This window comes from Hippichthys cyanospilos, chromosome 20 (assembly GCF_059441005.1).
Source record: "Hippichthys cyanospilos isolate Australia breed blue-spotted pipefish chromosome 20, RoL_Hcya_1.0, whole genome shotgun sequence".
Lineage (NCBI taxonomy): Eukaryota > Metazoa > Chordata > Actinopteri > Syngnathiformes > Syngnathidae > Hippichthys > Hippichthys cyanospilos.
The window spans coordinates 7093152-7114918 of NC_142388.1; the positions used below are offsets into that span (position 1 = coordinate 7093152).

General features: G+C 38.5%; 1 protein-coding gene across 1 annotated transcript in view; it reads left to right on the plus strand.

Annotated features, from left to right (window-relative positions):
- The window catches only part of lama2 (laminin, alpha 2), a 130971-nt gene that overhangs the window by 82879 nt on the left and 26325 nt on the right, over positions 1 to 21767 (plus strand). Inside the window, exons 33-47 of the mRNA XM_088403944.1 lie at positions 1547 to 1699; positions 3217 to 3341; positions 4373 to 4459; positions 4622 to 4815; positions 9922 to 10064; positions 10139 to 10237; positions 11278 to 11389; positions 14613 to 14775; positions 17090 to 17168; positions 17251 to 17382; positions 18739 to 18855; positions 18954 to 19117; positions 19194 to 19332; positions 21101 to 21203; positions 21539 to 21655. Coding sequence (XP_088260070.1) covers positions 1547 to 1699; positions 3217 to 3341; positions 4373 to 4459; positions 4622 to 4815; positions 9922 to 10064; positions 10139 to 10237; positions 11278 to 11389; positions 14613 to 14775; positions 17090 to 17168; positions 17251 to 17382; positions 18739 to 18855; positions 18954 to 19117; positions 19194 to 19332; positions 21101 to 21203; positions 21539 to 21655 — 1927 coding nt within the window. The remainder of the gene's footprint in view (positions 1 to 1546; positions 1700 to 3216; positions 3342 to 4372; positions 4460 to 4621; positions 4816 to 9921; positions 10065 to 10138; positions 10238 to 11277; positions 11390 to 14612; positions 14776 to 17089; positions 17169 to 17250; positions 17383 to 18738; positions 18856 to 18953; positions 19118 to 19193; positions 19333 to 21100; positions 21204 to 21538; positions 21656 to 21767) is intronic.

The window sequence follows — 21767 nt, forward strand, 5'->3', positions numbered from 1 at the left end:
TGTATGTATCAGAGTTACATTAGAGTGTAATGATTAGACTGCATATATTAGAGTATGCGTTGATAGACAGCACACATGCACCTTACCAAGCCTGCACGGTGCAGAAAAGCTACTAACTATATAATATTTTACACAATCATCTTCATATGTTTATAGTTTCTTCCACTCCATCTCCTCCATATGTTCAGAATATGAGTCTATTCCTGTATTAGTTCTTCATTATTATTTTTTTTTATTGCCTACTTTATTATTTGCTCTATTGTGTGGACTGTAAGTCTGCTTGGGGAAGTGAACAGAATAAGGATTTCTTTGTGTAGTGTTAGTGTGACAATCAAAGTCTTGAATCTTTAAACTATACATACAAAGTTTACGCCCATCATATCGGTTTGTTAATAATCAGTCAATATTTGCACTACGAATAGTGTGGTTGGTTGCATCGTCAGGGGATGGGTTCCACAATTATTTTAATAATGATTTGAGTGACTATTGTATAATTATAGTAATGTTCTTTGTTCAAGTTCTTGAATGCCTTCTGGAGGTCTTTGATGTTTTGATCGATGCATCTGTGAGTTCTGGGCATTATATTAATATTTTTGCTAATACTCAGCCTATGCGCGTACACAGAAAATAATCTTGTGAATGGACGTTCGATTATTTTCATATTCACATCTTGAATGTCTCCAAAAATCCTGCCAAGTTAAATCTTTATTTAATCATGTAAACATCAAATACATGCTGGTCTCTTTTAAACTTGTTGAGCGAAAAGAAACTTTGAGGCATGTTGAGCTTGAAATTGCCGCCTGTGTTTTGCTTTGCCTCTCTTAGGATTAGGCCCCTCCATTCAATTGTGATGTTTGTCAAAGCAATTCAACTGAGTCTGGCTTCTCTTCTTAAGCCACAGAAAGCAAAGAGGGCTAAGCCCATTTTTAGTCGAGTGCGGATTTTCTAGAGAGCGTGTTATGATACACGCACGCCACTTCGGCTTGGCGATGGTCATTTTGTGGATCTTTTTTTTTTTTTTTTTTAACTAACCATCCTTCTTTATTATCTGAAGGGCGCCAACCGGAAGGCAAATAATAAAGTGTACCTCAAGTTAAAACTTTTGTCGCCTGCTCCGCCAACAGATGGGCATCGTGTTTGTTACCGCCGCCGTTATTAAAGTATCTCAAAAACGGGCGTTTAGCGCGAGCAGATGGCTCTTTAAAAGGACTTCATTAATTATTGCTGAGCACACAGGGATGGAGAGTTACCTTGCATATGTGTGTGCGCGCATGTGTGTGCGCTGTTGTGTGTTCAAAAGTCACTGAGGGGAATAACCCTTAATTGGCTGGATGTGTGAAAGCGGAGGTCAACAGTTGCCTTGAGAAAACGCAATTTAGGATAATTATGAGCCCATGAGTAGCGTTGTCTCGGCTCGTTCGCGTTTTATGATGACTGCGGGAATACACGGGTACGTATAAAAGATGGGATGCTCGACAAGGTTTTCGCCTGCTTTGTTTACGCCTGTCTTTTGCTTTCTCCTCGTTTGATGCGTGTTCCTCCGCAGGAGTGCGCGGCAGGTTTCTACCGCCTTCGCGGCGGCTCGTACGCATCTGCTCCGGCCTCCAGAGTCCCCGCCGCTTTGGGGATGGGCAGCTGTGTTGAGTGCCAGTGCAGCGGCCACTCCAGCACCTGTGACCCTGACACATCCATATGCCAGGTAGCTTGCGTGAGACACATTTGAGGTAGAAGCGCCACACACAGCCATATGCCCGATAGCTTCTGGGAGGGAGATTAAGGCGAGACTGAGAAAAGAAGTTTAATTAGCCTCGCCGTAATTAACAAGACCGGGCTTATTCATATTTCATGTCATTCTGGTGCTCTTGATCGTGGCCAAAGGTACTTCAAGAGGAGAGGATTGGAATTTCACACTCCTTAGCAAGAGTGTTGCCCTCTTGAATGGAGGAAAGCTTTTGTTTTCATAGCTACACAATTTCAACCCAGTTCTTATTTAAAACTGCAGCGTGAGGGATTTTGCCCCAAAATATCTCTACGGCAGCCTTATCATCTGAACATCTTTGGCTCAAATATCTGCTAATTAGCATATTAACTACCATTGGATTGAGATTTGAATTTTCCGCCCTATAGATGGATGTTACGAGTTGGCGTTAGCTCATTCACACAGTAGTTACACACAGCAAATATGAATTGTTAAATTATGCTTCTTTTACACATACTGTATGATTAGATAGGTGACTCGGCAATGCAACCCGGCCCAAATCATCTCCTGTAGTTGGAACCATTTAGGCTGTAAGGCCCAGGTGTCAAATTCTAGTCCTCAAAGGACGAGGACCAGTTTTCTCTCAAACACACCTGATTCAAGTGATTAGGATTATTTTCAAGCTCCGGCAGAGCTTGCTAATAAGATCGTCGTTTGAATCTGGTTTGTTGGGGAGAAAATACCGACCCTCAAGGACTGGAGTTTGACGCCTTTCTGTATAATCTGCTTTAAATCTTTCCGGAATAGATGGCTCTCTTCTTTTCACTCAATCTAGTATTTTTCAAACGTTTGATCCAACCTGGTTCGCTTCTGTTCATTTTGTTTTTACAAAAGCCCGTTTCACCCGCTTCTTTTACGTTTCCTTTTAACTTGTTTTATTTCTACCTCTCTTCTGCCTCAAAGCCATTTCTGCTTTCCTTGCTCATTTTCACTGCGCCTTCCATAACGGCATCATTAGAATTTTCTAACCGAGCGAGCCAAATTGAAAACGTTAAACGAGTTTGTTTCTGGGGTAATTAGCAGTAACGAGGAACACAGGAAGTTAATGGAAATGCAACTTCCTGTTGCAGCTGATTGAAGGTCTCCTTTTAATGAACACAAACTGCACAACAAGTTATGACCCTGCCTGCCAGGGAGAATTACAAACGCTCTTATGTAGATAAATCCCATAACATTAAGAATACACCTATGCAACGATAGTTTGGCTTATCTATCTATCTATCTATCTATCTATCCATCTATCCATCTATCCATCCATCCATCCATCCATCTATCTCTGTCTACCTGTCTATCTGTCATTCTGTCTATCAAGATCGAGCATTAACATGCCATTGGATCTATCTATCTATAATAAAATGAATATTAGATCAAGCTGTTTTCTTCTATGTACAATAGTTTTTATGGCCTCTTAGCATACAGATATTAGCAGCACTTGTGTCTGTATTTGTGCACAAAAGAACTGTCAAGACAACACAGAGGGAGATCACTGCGAGCGCTGCGCTCCGGGATTCTACGGCGTGGTGCGTGGATTCCATGACGACTGCAAACCATGTGCCTGCCCCCTGCCAAATCCTGAGAACAAGTATGTGGTTTCCACTTCTTCTTTATCTTTATTTGTGTTATTACTTTTAAACTTATTTGATTGTTAACTTTTACGACTGCTATTTTTTGCTTTTCTGTTAGTTCGACATTTTGTGACTGAATCAAACCATTGTAACTTCAACATGTTCTGAAAATTCACATTTCCTGGGCTTTTACATTTTTCATTCCAAACAAGTCAGTTTTCACCCCAAAAATACCCATTCATTGCCATAAAAGAATTTAAAAATTTAAATGTTCATCTCAGTCACTTCACGTGATCAATTTTGAACATTCACACAATTCTTTACATATAACTAAGATTCCATAGTTTTCTACTAACGATTTCCACGTCGTTGACCAATATAATTGTTCTTATTTCTATGATATTCATCCTTGATTTACATCTACATTTGTCCAAAGAGTTTCACCTTCACAATGTCAACATATTCCAATGAGTCACATCCCCAGATTTATTTATTTTTTGTTCATTCTAAAAAGTCCCATCTTTCCAAATATTCTACGTTTTCATTTTTGTTTCCTCCTCCAATTCCCACATTATTTTCCGAGCCAATTAGCTAATGAGTGTAAAACCCCATGTAAAAACATCAAAATTGTACATACATTTTAAACAACAAGAGACAAGAGACATATTGCAGCGCAGACACTTTGACTCGAATAGAAAATAAGAGCAATTATCTAAAAACGCCTGAAGAGGGAGGCAAAACAATATAAACACAGCCAACCCCACAGGTCATGATAGTTCTTAATACCGTAGCGTGAGAAAAAGAGGGGACAAAAAACCTTATTATTCCACTTTGTAACATGAAAAAAACATAAGCCACAGATGACATAACCCCTGGCTTCACTGTAATAATTGTTTCAAATTGTGTCCTTTGCCTGAATGTGACTAAATTAGTGGCAATGCTGATTGTTTGTTTCACCGCCAAGGCAAATACAATGGATGTTTAATATGCTTTGCCATTGCGTCATGTTGCTCGGCTTTCATGAACTGAACTCTTTCTGCGTGTACAGTTTTAGTCCATTCTGCGTCACCGAAGGCTACGATGACTACCGCTGTACAGCGTGTCCTGAGGGATATGAGGGAAAATATTGCGAAAGGTCAGAAGCAAAATTTCATTTTGTTCATTTTTATTTGTAAAAGATTCAATTGTGTATTTTGTCCATCTCTCCGTAGTTACGGTTTAATTTCGAAGCTTTTACGACGACTACAAATCGACGTTGTTAAAACTTATAACGTCGCACTTTTATCCCCACATTCAGGTGTTCCACCGGTTACTACGGTAACCCTCGGATGCCTGGCGGTCGATGCGAGGAGTGTAAGTGTTCCCCGTGGGGATCCTTGCCCGGACCGTGTGACCCTGTCACCGGCCAATGCCAGTGCACTTTTGGGGCGTCCGGGAGGTCTTGCGACCAGTGCATGGAAAGGCATGTGTGTGGACCATCTGGGATCATCTGTAAGGACTAACACACAGCATTACATACGATTTCACTTTTGCGATTTGAATTAATATTATTTATCTGTCTTGTTGGTGTGTTAAGTTATATTTTAATGAAAAAGAATCACAATAATAGTTTTCTAAATGTTTTCTACATCTATATATTAGGTGATATATAATTTACACAATTTACCCCAAGATCCGCCCTCTTAAAAAAAACAAACATATGGCATTTGAACATACATGTGCCAGGGGTAACTATCATCAGTGGACATCTTGTACGTAAAAAAAAAAAATCTAATTAGGAATGGCACAAGACTCGTATAACAAGGTCCTGCGAGATCGCAATGTCATGAGATTTCTCGTTCTTGCACAGCACGAGATTTTAGATTTTATTTTTTTTAATTTTTTGCTTGTTGTGCAATGAGTGCAATGGAAAACAAAAGCGCTGTGAGCTGTGCAAAACACACCGCCAAACGTCGTGAGAAATCCAGCCAACACTTAAAAAAAAAAAAGTACCATAACCAAATAATGTATGGACACGAATGCCTTGTTATGCTTTTATTTTGAAGTTCTTCCTGGAAGGAAGCTATTAGACTTTTTTTAATCGCAGAAACTGTCTTGAGTCAGGAATCGCGACTTATGATGTAAGTAACTTGTTCTCAAAGTGGGGTCCGCGAAATAATTAGTTCCTCAACAAAAATATGTATTTGTGAAATTTTTGTTTTATTTTATATTGTGCTGTGAAAGTAACAAAAGCAATCAATTCAACCAGTTTAATAGATTTTTAAAAACTTAATAATTTATAAATTAGTCAAAATGTGTTTCGTATCTACAATTGCTTGCTAACAAGGCCACCAAAAGCTAAAGCGGCATTTTATTTTATAGTGCTGTTTTTGACTAAATATTCGACGGAAACTTGTTTGTAAACTTCAATATGGCAGAAAAGTAACAAATATACTTGCTGTCAAATTGAATTAGTTGGTGAATAAAAATGATTTGTTTTGTTTCCGCAAACAATTGCAATTTGGGTCCTTGGAAAATGTGGGTCTAAAAGTTTGAGAACCCCTGATGTAAACAATACAACACTGTTCTGATTTAAGAAAAAAAGGAAAAGTAAAATCATTATGCAGTTCTGCTTCCCAACAGCAGCACCAACACAAAATTGCCAAACGCTAAACTGTGTGCCCACAGGCGTCCTCCCTCACTCACTATTTTTTTCTCTCCTCCAATCGTCTCTCCGCAGGCGCCGACAGCGTGCGCATTCACCTGATGTAGCCGTTTTGACTTAATTTTACCGAGCAAGTGCAAATGAGCCGCTTTCACCCCGTTGCCCCGGGAGACGGAGGGGTCTGCATCAGAATTGAAATTCCAGTCATTTAGGCAATAATTTCAATGTCATTTGGAGCTAATTTAAACGTAATATGATCATAATGGCGGGGGCAATTTAGTTCCATTAGCATGTCTTGCGGTAGGCGTGTGTGAATGAGGGAGAGTATAGAAAGAATTTTGGAAGACAGATGCTGATAAGAAATTACTGTTAGCTGGTGGCAGAGGTGATTGCTGGACATGTCCAGGTACCAAGCATGCGTCCGCGCATTAGCTTTGCGATTGCGCCGGTGCAGCCAGACCATAATAGCGAGTCCTGATGGCTCACATGGGCCGAGGCAATCAGCTAGCTTAGCGCTCCGCTTCGTAGCTCGCAGTAATGGAGACTTGCTAACAGTTTAGGCTTTGCAATGAGGTTTGATTGACGATAATGAAAGGTTCTTATTTGTTTGCTTTTTTTTTTTTTTTTACTTTCCTGGTTGACTACAATACAACCTTAAAGGTTGAACTTAAGAGTTTTCCAGGATGCCGCTCGACAATTTTTCTTTAAACCTGCGGAAAATTTTAAGCCAGCTCGGGCTTTTTGATGTTTTTGATGTGTGTTGTTAAGTAAAAGTATACAAAAAAAAAAAACACCGTGAGGTTAAAATGTTGCATAGATTGTCAAAACATGCCGACTTTAAATTTGCCGCGCTGCCATCCCTTCCAAATGCTTGCAAACGGGAGGTTAAGAGGTACACGCTACAGGTGTCAGATTTAGCCCATGTCGGGCTCATTTACTGCCATTCAAAATTGGAAATATTGTGAATTTTGGATATTTTGAAAACTCAATGTTTTATCATGAATTTCCTCTGACTTTTGCATCAATTCTTTCAAATGCAGCTCGCAAATGGGATGCAATCGAAATGTTTGTGTTGGCACCCCAAAACCACCCGGTGGGAGTAGCGGCCAATTTATGACATATGTAAACTTCCCTTTGATTCTGAAATGCAAAAGTCTTCAAAAGTCATACTACTCTAATTATGACAATAAATATTTCTATTTCAATTTTATAAATATACAGCGTAGTTACTTTTGCTATCATCACATTTTTACCATTATTGTACACAAAGGGAATAGCCCTTCTACCACCGCCAAAAAAAGAAAGAAAAACATCGGGGTTAATGTTCTAAATTTCAGTTCGGGTGTTCCACTTGGAGGTGTATAAGAAAGAAAACCTTGGATTAAAGAGACAAAACTATTAAGAAGACGTAAAGAAAAAGCACCTCCGGTAATACTTTTACCGTCCCACTTTAATTTGCATTTAATGTGATGTTTTTAAATGAGGTCTATTGGGACCGCAATTTGAAAAACCTCCAGGCAGATTCACTTTTTACTATTATACTGCAAATATTTAATTTTTCCAATTAAAGAATGACTATAGACTAATCATGGTAGATTTGAACGCAGATGGACGTGAGAGACAGATAAATGACAACATTTGTATCTGCCGTCCAAAACAAACAGCTCACATCTGCATGTCATGTGTGTTTTGCATTGAGCAACATGTTTGGTTTCTCAAATTAATAATTCATTTACACTCAATCAAAAGTTTGGAAACACCCTTTCGTTCATTTGTATTTCCATACTTCCTGAATTGTAGATTACAATTTACGACTTACATGAAAAAAAATGATGGAATTATTTGGTAAACACGAAAAACATTGATCGGGGTTGAAAAGAAATGAAATTTGACTTAATTACAATAAAAGGTCCCTCTTTTTGTTTATGTTTATGTTTCCAATACCTAATCAAAAAAATGTGACCTCTCTTCCGTTCAAGTATTAAAATCATTCAATTTAAGGAATGAAACTGCATTTGCTATATAAAACATTTACCAGGAAAAAAAATTAGCTCATTAAAATGTGTCCCCTTTAAACAAGCATTAAAACACTGAAGTATAATATTCAGAGCCATAGGACACATTTGTATTTCATTTTCATAAATCATTAACAGACTAAATAGCTACAGCCTTTGCACATTTCCAGAAATGATCTTTGATCATGTAAAATATACATTTAGAAAGAAATCGATTATTTTACTCAGGGTGTCTAAAGATATGTATTGCTAAAAGTGCCTATAGTTTTTACAAAGACATTCACATATGGTACATGCTGTATTGATGCAAATTTTTCAATATTACATGTCGTGATTTAAGTGATGCGATAATCGAAAGATGACTTTTTGTGCTGATTATGCCAAAGTCACGTGTTTTAAAAATTTAAACACAGCGCATTTACATAATACATTCAAAGGGACTTTCCAGTCTTTACACTCACCTTAATAAATAACAGATTAGTTGTTATGTTAATCAGTTTCAGAATTTTTTTTTTTTAAGAAGTGTTTGTGTGTGTGCATGCGTGTGTGTGTGTGTGTGTGTGTGTGTGTGTGTGTGTGTGTGTGTGATCCCGCACGCTCTGGTTCTGTCATAGATTGATGGAGTAGAAAGTGTTTCTGTTTAATTTATTTTAGATTCCCCCTGTCAGAAATTTTAATTTCAGTAATATATCAGCCCCTGGCTTGCAGAAGGGAAAGAAAAACTCCCGACTACACGCACACACACGTAGCGCTCTGTGTGTGTCTGAATGTGTCCCCTGATGCGCAATTTATGTGTATTCTCATCCTGCAGTGTGTGCTCATAACAGGTGCGCTTAGCTCCCTGCGCTGTGTGCTCTCACACACCGAGGTGTTCGATTGATACACTCACGGAAAGTCCCAAAAGGTTATGACAGTGGCAGCCATAAAAAACAATCAAAATTTCACACTTTGCAAAAATAGGGATGGAGCTGAGTGCGCAGAGGCACATTGAAACGCTGCAGAATAAATATATTTTTCATTTATTTTATTTCAAATAATTTTCTTTAACCCTTGTGGCATTATGTTGCAAATTATGGAAATTTTTTGGATTTTTTCATGGTATCATAAAAGAATCAATGGGAAAAAAAATCACTAGGGAGCTGGAATTTCCGGCAGATGATTAAAACATGTAAAAATTCAAATTGCAACGATTCTGACATTTATTTGTGATTGTAGCTGGATGTGTAAGATTTTGTGTAAAAAAATAATTATTGTCCAAATTTTGGACCATATAAAACCATTAATCTCACCATTTTTGAGATGCATTTTAATAGGAATTATGATTGAATTTCCTGTGATTTTTGCAACATTCCATTTAGCGGCATTCGCACCATGGAAGCAAACAGAAAATTCTTTGCTGACTTGTGTTTGACCTCAAGACAGTAGGTGGCGGTAGAAACCAGTTAAGTGTCATCCACATGTCATAGACTACAAAGACTGACCATACCATTTTTCTATTTTTTTTGTGGGTGTTAATAAATTTCTGATACATATGTATGGATAGAACTGATGCCACTGAACAAGGAACAAGGCAAAAAAAAAAACATCATAAATAATTTGAATTACGACACACAAATGTATTTAAAATCACATTAATTTAGCAAATGCCGGTATTAACTCATTCAATCTCAAAGACATTTTTACTTATCTTTTAAGAATCTAGACTTTCTAATCCAGGTATTTATTTATTTATTGTCTTTATTATTTATTGTCAGTATTCTCAATAACAGAACAAATGTGATTATAGCTTGTCATTGTATTCCAAGAGAAAAAAAAATGGAATATTTCGTCTTCACTCGCTGCAGTATTTTTCGCATAAACACAACATTTTTTGTCGTCGATTTCTGCATCTGGCTATTCATGATATTTAGATTGCATTTGAACTTCCCACGTTCATAGCTTGCGACGACGACTGCTCGGGTTTGCTGATCAGTGACATGGACCGCCTGTATCGCATCATCACCGACATCACTCTAACCACGCCCCTGCCGCCACCCTACAAGATGCTTTACCGCTTTGAAAACATGACCGAAGAACTCAAGGTAATGAAAACGAGACAGAGGCAAAAAGTCAAGACATCACTCGCCTCCTTCATGTTCCTCTCGTTCTCCGGCAGCACATGCTGTCACCTCAGAAAGCCCCGGAGAGATTACTGCAGCTGGCCGACTCCAACTTGGGATCGCTGGTTGTGGAGATGGACCAGCTTCACAGCAGGGTACGAGTCTGCCCGACTTGAGTCCTACGCTGTTGTGTGACGGAGCAAAGATTGGCACGGAGTGACAATGTGATTTAAGGCAAAAGGCGGTACGCGAAGGTGCCTCGGGGGACACGTGAGATTTTAACAGGGTTTCTGCAGGTATTAGCAAAGCCAGATGGATTTTTAATGCGAACGTCCCGATCGCCTTTTTTTGCACCCAACTCAACTGGTTTTGAGATTAGCCTATACCAAGCAACGGTATATGTACTAAAGACAGAAAAAGTATCCAAATCGCCTTCTTATTGTTATGATTATCATATTTTTTGGACTATAAGACGCACCAGTATATAAGCTACAGCAGCAATAATTGAGCAAAAAAAATATATATATATATTTTTGTCACAGATAAGCCGCACTGGACTATAAGCCGCAGGTCATGAGGTATGAGATATTGAGATATTTATGCAAAAAGATGGTATATGGAGGGTTTTTTTTTAATTATTTTAGTTATTCCATGTTTTTATAATAGTCTGCCATCAGAAACATCCTCGAACAGACCAAACAAGCCGACATGCTTAGTCGCAACATATTCATACAAAATAGATGGATGGATGGATGTCCAACACCAACTGAATTAAATAGTAGTTAAATAGCAGTTCAAAATTGAAATCAATGCTTCAATATCATCTTCATTGTCTCCCTTTGTTTGATAGATTATTTTAGTGAACATAAAAATGCACTGCACATAATTCATATTTACAATCATAAATATATAAAAAAACATCACATATATTTTAAACTATATATAAAATTTACACTTTACAAATTTACCCAAACTTTTATGCAAGCTTATTCAATTTAGTAGAATATATTTTAAATCGTCTATTTTTAAAACTTTTTGTTGTGAGAGTGGATGGATGTAGAGAGTAGACAAAAGTAAAAAATATATATATATATATATATACAGAACCTAAATTATTGATAATCCTGTCATTGTTCATTTGACATGGGAAGTCAATATCCTTTTCATTTATTTAACATGCTTGTGTGCTTTGTAGGCAACTAAGGTGTCTGCTGATGGAGAGCAAGTGGAAGACGATGCCGATAGAATTGAAAAACGAGCCCAGGTCCTGGAGATGTTCATCAGGGACACGCTCCTGGGAGCCCAAGGTAGCGCAGATGAACACCACCTGGCTTCCGTTAATTCTCTCCGACTCTTCTGTTGACTACTTTTCTCGCTCCGCTGTCTCCGTATTGGCTTAGATTATGCATTCATTAGATACAACAGTACCGTCAAATAAGAATCAGTCGAACAGCTGTATACATGAATCCCACGGGGATAAGTCGGTATTTTTGAGAAAAATTCCCTTTCCTCTATAAATGATTAACTGGTCCTTGGTATTCATCTTTTTTTCTTTTCATCTTGGCGAGTACATCCTGGACTGGTTGTGAACCAAATTGGGTTTTTTTTTCTACCTCACCAAATACTTCTATTAGAATTGCAATCATTGTTCCAGTATGTATGTATGTATGTATATATATATATATATATACATCTTTCAAATGTCTTAAAATAACGCTGGCAATTAACAATACATTGGACCCCCGCCAAATGAATTAATCCATTCCGGAGTTGGAATCGTTCGACAATAGAAACCTACGGTAATTAGCCAAACCACCAGGTAAAAACATCAAAATTGTATATACTTCTTAAAAATTAGTCACAAAATAGTATAGTAAGTGCAACTTATATATAATATACATGTATATAATTAAATAACACCATAGATAAAGAAATATATTAACTAAAAATGAAATGAAAGCATCTTAGAGACGCCGACCAATAGCAGACCAGCATCTTAGTGAGGCCGACCAATAGCAGACCAGCATTTTGACGAATGCAGCGACACGTAATGTATGAGCGTGGTGCCACTTCCATCATACGTACGCAAAATGACCACCAATTTTGAATTTTGTAATTGTTATTGATGCCGTAAAGCGTGATAAATGCTGTAAATGGGGGACTTAGACTTAGAAGGAAAAAACTTAGTATTCCACTTCGTAACGTGAAAAAATCATAAGCTAGGGACGCTGTAACCTGGGGGTCCGTTTTATTTACTTATGCAAATGCCTCGGAGAGAAATTAAGAAACTTCGAGCAAACTGACTTGATACTAACTATATATCAAGCTTCAGTAGGTTCAGAATAAAAACATTGTTTTTTAATTGAACTATGCCTGATAATTTTCTAGAAGTCGCATGCATGTATTTACGCAACATATCAACAATGAAAATCATTTTAATAGACCCTGTGAATGAAGTCTTTAAGTCGTAAAAATAAGTAGTGGTAAATATTTCACAAAAACGGTATCTACCTTGCTCATTTTATATATGCATGCTGTAGCAATACTATTTTTCGACCTCAAAGAAAGTTTTTATTTTTTTTCCACACTTCAGCCTTGTTCCCATCAAAAGTTACAGGAGGGATCATTTCAGAATGCTACACAATTTTTACTGTTCCCATCGTAAAATCTTCCGAGATATCGGCCGTCTACCGTAGCGCATCTCGGGATCTTTTTATATTGGAGGGCTGTTTTGCAGAAGTGCGATGGATTCGTTTGGTCACAACAAATTTTTGGATTCCGTAAAACACCAAGCAAACTGTGATTTCCAAATCCCGTCCATACAAGCTTTATTCTATTTTACAAATGTTCCGAAAAGTAGTCAGACATCATTATCAATTCTACACGGTCGCAAGGTAGCATTTTCTCAAGATGAATTCCCCGTCCGCACAACACCCTCTCCGCTTGTACTTTTACAGATAAACACGCTGTAAAATCTGATTGCTTCTCAAATAACTGCGATTATAAAAAGAAAAAAAAAAAAAAACGGGCAAAAAAAAGTGATGAAACTTTCTTCTCCTGCGAGCTCCCTGGCCCTCTGCCTGATCACTGCTGGCGATTGCGCTCGTGTGCGAAGAATCCCTTGATTCTCAGCGGATGATTGAGAGTAGCAATTAGGGACATAATTAGTGGCTATCAAACACACACGCATAAACACCGATGCAGAAATGCACAAATAATACGAGCAGACTCACACGCACTTATAGATAACGAGGCAAGGAAATACTTTGCACGCGCACTGTGTGCATACGTGTGTTTACCGAATATCGTAATATGATTCCATTCACGTTTAAGTGTTTAATTGGCTTTTAAATCTCAGCATGTAATTATACGGCCGTGACATGCGGACTCAGAGGCGCACGCTGGCGCGCACATACGCCACAGCTGTTCATTAGCGTGATGGCTTTGCTTGTGTCTCGGCTGTAATCACGTCATGTTTACATATCGGATTGAGAAGAAAGGCCGTATCGCCGCGACCATCAACACCCACTCCAACAAAAAAAAATGTTCACACATTCACCGGTGTGAAGCTTCAACTTGCTTTAATCATATCTACTTTGGAGACATACTGTAGCAGAGTAATGGAGCGCAAGCATCACACACACATGCGCACACACACATCTGTTATTTAAGGGATAAGAGGCACGTTTTCAAGTGCGTAAAAAGAAAAAAAAATGATGCATGCCTCATCATTATGATTTCAGTCAATCCTCATTTCGTGGATTTGCCGCAGTTTATCACCGATTAGTTTGGGATTTCAGAGACTCATTCCGCAAGGAAAGTGCAAATATGGTATCGGCGAAACCTTGGCTGATGGTGAAATGCTTCAGATGTTTCTAAAATGCTTTTAGGTTAGTAACAGTAATTATGTTCATCATCAGGCAAAGACATAATTAGAGCATACTTGCGCTTCATCTCCCGCATTTTTCCAGAAATCTTTCGGATTAGTTTCAAGGCGGCCTTTTCACTTTCTGTATCCAATGTACGTTTAATGTTTCGATATAGATTGCGGGTTGGGGCCTAAAAAAAGGCTTTTGTGGCTATAATTTGGGGCATGGGGCAAAATTTGCCCAGCTGCCCAAAAACATACTTTTAGTGAAGTGTATTTGATGTAAAAAAAAAAAAAAAAAGGGTTGGAATCCTTTTTTTTTTCACTTTCAGGCACTTGGTAATTTTTTTTCAGTTTTAGACTAACCTGTAACCTGTGTAAACACTGTGAAATGTAGTCAACAGTTGTTGAGAGTTGAGTTCTTGCTTCTTTTTTTAAGCTCCTATTAAAACTGAGACAATTTTAGGTATACAAGTACAATTTTTATAAGTTTTCTAATTATTAAACTTATTGGAGTTTTGTTTTTTTGGGGGGGGCGTCATTGCGTCATCAAAAAACATAAACTCTCTGTGCTCACGGACTGCTGCAATAGTATAGTTTCCATTGTGAATAAGGTTTACGGTCTAAACACTGTTCGCAATATTTCTCATCTCTGTGTCCAGACCTCCAGTCCAAAGCTGACGAGTTGAACCGAATGCTGGCGCGCAAAGACGGGACGCCGGAAAAAAGTTTGAAAGAGATGAAGGAAGAGATTCAAGTCATGCTGGCGGAGATGAGAAAACGACACCTGGGAGGAAAGCGGCTCATTGCGGAGGAGGAGTTGGAGTATGGAAACACAAACATTTACTCTACACATTCAGAAGTTGCATTTATTTCTGCCACCAAATTACACTACCGCTCATCTTTTTTTTCCCTCTTAAATCACACGAGAATTTATTTAATAATTCTGCTCTAAATTTGTCTCATTTTTAATGAACACAGAAAACCCATTTGTACTTATATAGTATATTATCTATAAAATGTTCTCCCTTCAATTATTTGTCGAAAATGATAATTTGCAGAACCGATCAACGATCTCATTGATTGCTGAGCAAATTGACGTTACAGCCAATCGGCAATCTCATAAAAATTCCTAATATACGTCCATCGCGATCAAGCCGATCAGTTTGATGTCTACAACTTGATCGTGCTGCCAACATTTAAACTTTATGAGCTCTGACCACTCCCACAGCGGCGCAGCCCTCTCACTTATGGATCTGCTGATCTGCGAAGGATTTATTTGTCACAAAAATAGATCCAGATGCCTTAAATAAAAACAATACCCAAAAGCACAGCACACAATTTGGAAAGGTAATGCTAGCAATGCTAATGCTAAGCCAGAAGAGGTATTCCGGAGCCATTATACTATGACACTTGTTAAAGCTGGTAATTCAAGACACATCATCTCTCTCACTGCATGTTATCACTTTAATAAGTATAAAACCAATTAAATAAATAAATAAAAAATGCAGGTTTGACCGTCTACGCATTATTGAACACATCCTGCACCGCCACAACTTTGTGCTGATGAGGTCTTTCTGGCATTTTCCATCAGTAAGCCACTCTCTTCCTCCGCCTGTCCTCCTCTCTCACTTTATCTCTTTAGCGCATTAAATGTTGACGAGGTCGATAAGTTAATTAAAACTATGGCTGCAGGGGGAGACACGGACATAACGATGCTGAGATACGAGAACGAGCTTGAATAGAGAAAAGGCTAAAAGATGGACACGGTATCGGGAGATAGTGCGTATGGAAAATAAGGCTAGAGATAAATCGCCCTCGCCGCGCTCTTGTCTTTGAGATTGAACCCTGCACAGAGGTCGGCCAAAAAAGCCTTCAAAATACTCGTTTACAAACCGAAAACTAGAAACGTCTTTGGTGAACATCAAATAGTCACTGTCGAATGTTGTAGTAAATAGTCACTGTGATCATTTAGAGTACATATTTATTTTTATTTTTGTTTTCATCTCACTGTCTCCCCCCACAGACTTCATTAATGTTATCCCAAGTCCAATAATTACCGTGCGTGGATTCGCCAAAACTGGGCAAAATCCTTTGAGTGGCATCAACTGGGGAGAGCTCGAATATTCTAGTCTCGGTTCATGCTAATCATGCATTCTGTGGTAAACATACATTTTTTTTTTTTTAAATAAACTCCTTTTCAAAGGTGAGGTTTGTTTTTCAACACTTGTTATCGTGAGTATTTGGAAGGATTTCGTACAAGATGGAACATGTAGCTGACCTTGACTTTGATGCAACAGATGAGATCTTTACTAATGTGGCAGCTTGCATCGTTGTCCCCTCCTTATTAGTGTTGTCAAATATTCAAAAACTGAGATGAAATAAGATATGTAATTAATGTATCTAATAAATCTCTATTTAATCAGAACTAAACATTTTCAAGAAAACACTTTTTTTTTCTAATTAGATACATTGTGTTGTTACCTGCTACATGACCATCAGGAGGCTATTTTTTTCTGTTAATTGACAAGTAATTAAAATATTAGACAATAGCATTAAAATAAAACAAAATAAAACCGCCGCAGGGTGTTTTTGAATTAAGCATGGCAAACAGCGTTGCTGTAGCTCTCTACATTAGTGTATTTTTTTGCGATTGTTAGGTGTCGCTGCTGTCACAGCTGATGCTTTGCATTTATGTGGTAAGCTAAACTGGATTTGTTTCTGTGGTAAGCCAAATAATGCATTTTACTCAAGCGTTTTTTTTTTTTTATTCAATGTATTGTTCATTGGACCAACTACTGTCAAATGCTCTTCCATTTTCATGTCTTCCTTTTGTTTCTACTGTATATATTCCCTCCCTCCCACTCACAACAGGAGCCTATCTGGTCATGCCAAACAAAATGACAGCCAATCAGTGGGATCGACTTTTATTTTCCAAGCCCTAAAAATTCAAGCACAAGAAGCATCATACAAAAAATAACAATAAAAAATACCACTATGACTGTAATTCATTGCAATTAATCTGACACACCTAATTTTAACATCTAAAATTGCAATTTAATTTATTATAAACACCTTTCTGCAAACACCCATAAAGCATTAAAAAAAATAATAACTTTGATGCACTCCCGCTTTCCAGTTTAGCAAAAGAGTTGTTCCAAAAAGTGAAGAGGCTGTTCGGTAATCCTCATCAGGCCACAGAAGACCTTAAAGCAGAGGTACTTTCAACTCACAATTTATAAACTTTCTCATTCAATTATACCGACCACAATATTTATAATCATGTATTTACTTTCTTAGATAAAAGGCAAGCTCTCAGACCATGAAGGCAAACTCCGGGAGGCCCAAGATCTTCTTTTCTCTGCCCGTGAGAAGACCAGGCAGTCTAGCTTGCTGGCAGGACAAAACCAAGCCAACCTCACATTCTTGGAGGTACATTATTGAACTGAAAACAACAATGTACATTAACTTAGTTAAAATTGAAGTTTTCCAGGCTTTGAAGCCCCAAATTTGCCGGATTACTGACTACACGGTCTTTTGCACACCCTCAACAGTGTTACGGATGCAAAGTGTGTTTTACCCAGCTTGCAGCTTTTTAATTGAAAGCGTTATTACTTAAATTGCACTCACTGAAAAGCTGACTAATGAATAATTGCCACAAAGCTTCATGTCTTGAAATAAACACTGCTCATTGAGCAAAGTTTGTGCTAAGACTCTACCCAACTTTGAAAGGTAACGCTCATCATGAAGATAGTGCTGACACGGCATGACAATGCGTCCTGGTTGGTCCACAAATGAAGACAAGGTCCCTCGGCAAATTGATTGCGATTGAATGGGTGCTTCTAGTCCATTTTTGAGGGTGCTCAAGCACCCTTAAAATGAATTCCAGCATTCTTCATATTTCTAACAGATTGCGTGGCTATTACTCAACAATGTTATGCTTCACCTTACTAATAATGGGAATAATATTGTACTTTTTACAGTGTCTAACACATTGGTAAAAGAGAAAACGTTCCAGCAAGTATGCTCCAAATTGATTACAATTAATTAATTTTCTACCTCCGAGTGGGATTACCAAGGGAGCTGCCAACATTATTAGCACCAAGGGAACTTAATGAAGAGCGCTCTGTGTATTGTTTTTTTCAATACGGCTATGCATTTATGCTATTATTTTATTACTGTTTTATTCCAATACTGTTTTAGCATAATTACTGTTATTCCCTGTCTTGTGTTTATCATCACTCAAGGATTGAATATTGGATCTGCAAAACTGTTGGGAATGTTTTTTTGTAGGTGTAGCCGCCTGCTTTCCTTTCCTACAAAATAATGATAGTGTTGTGTTCATCGCTACAGGTTTCAATTTTACACTAAGTTGGTAAATTTGCAAGTCCATTTAAACAAGATCATCTGTAAATATTCGTCCAATTCAGTGGTTCTCAAATGGGGTATGTGAAGGCACCTCAGGGGGCGCATGAGATTTAGACATGGATTCCGCAGGTATCTCCAAATCCAATTTAATGTTTTATTGGCCATTCACTGATGGTGCATCCTATAATCCAATGCGCCTTATATCACGGAAAATACAATACACAGTTTTCATGTATGTGAAATGAAAGGCTCTTTGTTTAAACAAAACAGGTGCTAGCTTAACAAAACGTTATGCCGAATAATTATTTCCCATTCTATAGGTGTCAACAGTCGTGAATGAGTTAAATACAGCAGTACTGTACGTGTCAGATGAGCTGCAAAGTTTTGCTCTATTCCAACATCTTGTCAATTCTTTTACAGGGGAGGCATGCCGCAGTCCTCGGGGTGAAACAAGAAGCACAAAAGGTCATCGGGGAAGCAGAAAACCTCCTTGATGACGCCAACCAGCTCTCGGACAACATCAATAAAGAACTCGAGGTACGACAAAGGGCCTTGTTGGAAGATTGTGTTACTCTCTGCGGAGTGTGAAATGTGTGCCGGCCGGCCGGCTCTTGAGTATTGTATTTTATTTGTAGGATGCAGAGGAGATGAGAAAAGACCTCGGACCGCTTCACGACCAGCTGGATGACAAAGTCCGACACCTCACCGACGGTCTGAGCGGCGGCGGCCTGGCTCATCGCGTGCGCGCTGCCGAGGATCACGCCCAACAGCTTAATGAATCCGCCGCCATTTTGGATGGGTAACGAGCGCCCCCCTCCCCCAAATTTACATTTCAAAACAGACGTGAAATTTTCGACTTTCATCCCTTCTCGCAGAATCTTGGCCGAAGCAAAGAATCTCTCGTTCAACGCAACAGCTGCCTTCAAAGCGTATACGAACATTAAAGCGAATGTTGATGAAGCGGAGAAAGAGGCGAAGACGGCCAAACAGACGGCGTCAGAAGCACTGACAATGGTAAGAAGTACACAAGCACACATTTAATGACTTGGAAATCCATCCAGTATTAATCAATGAATGAAACAGTCGATTTTTTTTTGGATTCATCATGAGTACGAGTGTACAGTTGTTTACTGCTTTTAATCTTCATTCACAGTTCATTGACTGATTTCAGTCATTTTTCCCTTTTCATGTTTGTTTATGAATTGACTAACACTAATTTTGTTATTAGTTGTTTACTTGTTGTTACATCTTTCCTCTATTGTTCACTTTAATCACGATTACCGGTACGTTTATCATTTTGCTCTTTTGACATGCTTGCATGTTTGTTGTAAATTTGCTCTCAACAGTGATGCAATACGATAATTGAACTACAGTACTGTCATTTGGGGATATTGATGAACTTTTTTAGTGGCCAGTATATTTAGCATTCCATGCATATTTCAAGGCCTACAGAATATACTGTGTTATGTCTATGTAAATATGCGGATTATCATATAAAAGATTGATTTCCATTCCTTACTTTAAAATGCATGTAGATAATAGCTGTATTTTAAGTGAGGAAACACTGCCATCCAGTGGTCACAGTTAGCACCACAGTGGTTAATTGGTGTATATTAGGTCAGCATTAGTCAAGGGTGTCAGCTACTCTCTATAAAAAAAAACATATTTGACCAAAATGTTATTTATTATTTTTATTACTATTGTGAAAGATGAGAATTCTTGTCCATGGCACTGAAAGAGTTAATATACCTGTCATCTTTATAATACGGTGGCCGCAAATGCACTGCAACTGGCAGAATGCTATGAACACAGGAATGGCGCCAACAAACAAACACATCTACTGCAAACAAAACAATGCAAACACAAAAACAAAACGTGAGCAAATTCACAACAAAACACTTTGAATTTACTAGTGGAATATTATATGGTAATTGAAATGAAGAGATTCTGAAAGATTTGAAGGGACGGACGAAAACACATCCCCTCTCTCTCGCTTTTCAATATCTACTGTTTGTCACTACTATATTGTCTGGCGTCCTAATGCCACGAATGTTGTATACTTTTACTGTGTTTGCATTTTGTGTTTGAAGCCGTTTTAGTCTTTTTTTGGGCACTTTTCTGTTGCCTCTTAGCTTTCATATTGTTTTTGCGATTGCATCGTTTTTTTTGCTGCATTTTTTTATTCATTGCATTTCCTTCTGTGGAGTTTGCATGTCCTCTCCGTGCCTGCGTGTGTTTTCTCCAGGGACTCCCACATTTCCGAAAATGTAAATCGCAGGTACACTTTAAATTACCAGCCAATAATAGTATTCTGAAGCATTTGACCCAAAATGAACATATTCGAACTGACCAAAAAGGGTCCGAGGACTGACACCTGAGGGACCCCACGTCAAAGCAAATCCATCAGTCAAAACTTCTAATGATAAAAGTATTATTTTTGGGCGCCATCCCATTGGGTCCAATTTTATTCAATGTGTCCCGTTTTTCTTTTGTGTTCATTGTCCATGGCCATTAAGCAGCACGGGACAAAGAATGAGTAAAACAGAAAAAATATTTGAGGGCAAAGGTGTAGAAACAGTGCATAGAGGTCCATCCGCCATGTGAAACCTTTATGGGAATGTCATTTAGCAATACAAAGTGGTCAATCTGACAGCAGAAAGGTGATATGCAAATGAGTTCACCTTTGTATGGCAGGTGAAAGCTATTTAATTCATGAGTGGCTCCCAGATCCTGAAGCGTTCTTTGTGACTGACTTTTCTATTTCACTCGTGTGTGCGTGTAGGCCTTAGGCCCTGAAATCCCAGTGAAGGAAGAAGCTCAAGGTGCCCTTCAAAAGAGTCACAAGCTGCTCAACCAGGCTCAGCAACTCCATAATGATGTCAAAGGTATTGCGTGCGTATTCTTGGCAGTATAAAGCACCGATTTTATCAATGTCCCCATTTAGACCCGTTGGGCTCAAAAGTGTTACTGTGCTGTATCTTTCCTCCCATTTGAACTCTGTTGCTAACCAATACAGAAGTACCTATGGAGGCACCACATACAAGTACTCACCATTGTATTGATGAGCTATATGCGCCGATGCGCAATTTTCGGAGACAAAATCCCGATTTTGTGAAAATGTATTATCCCGACTTTATGACTCATTCAAACCAAATTATGAAAATATATACATGGGTTAAGTAAGTTTGATGTCAGCTATACTTTCTGTGTACTTTTGCAGACAATGCCGCGAGTGTGTCCGGACTAAAGGGCAGAGTCAAATCAGCAAGAGACAGAACCAAAGACCTGCTCAAAGCCGTCAACGGAACCTTGACAACACTCAACACTATCCCCAATGGTATGGCTGCACTACTATACTACAATGAGGGCGATCGAGAGAGAGAAAGAGAGTGCGAGTTGACAGCAAAATCAATGAGCGAATGATAGGAGCTCGGTTGCTCTTCTAAACA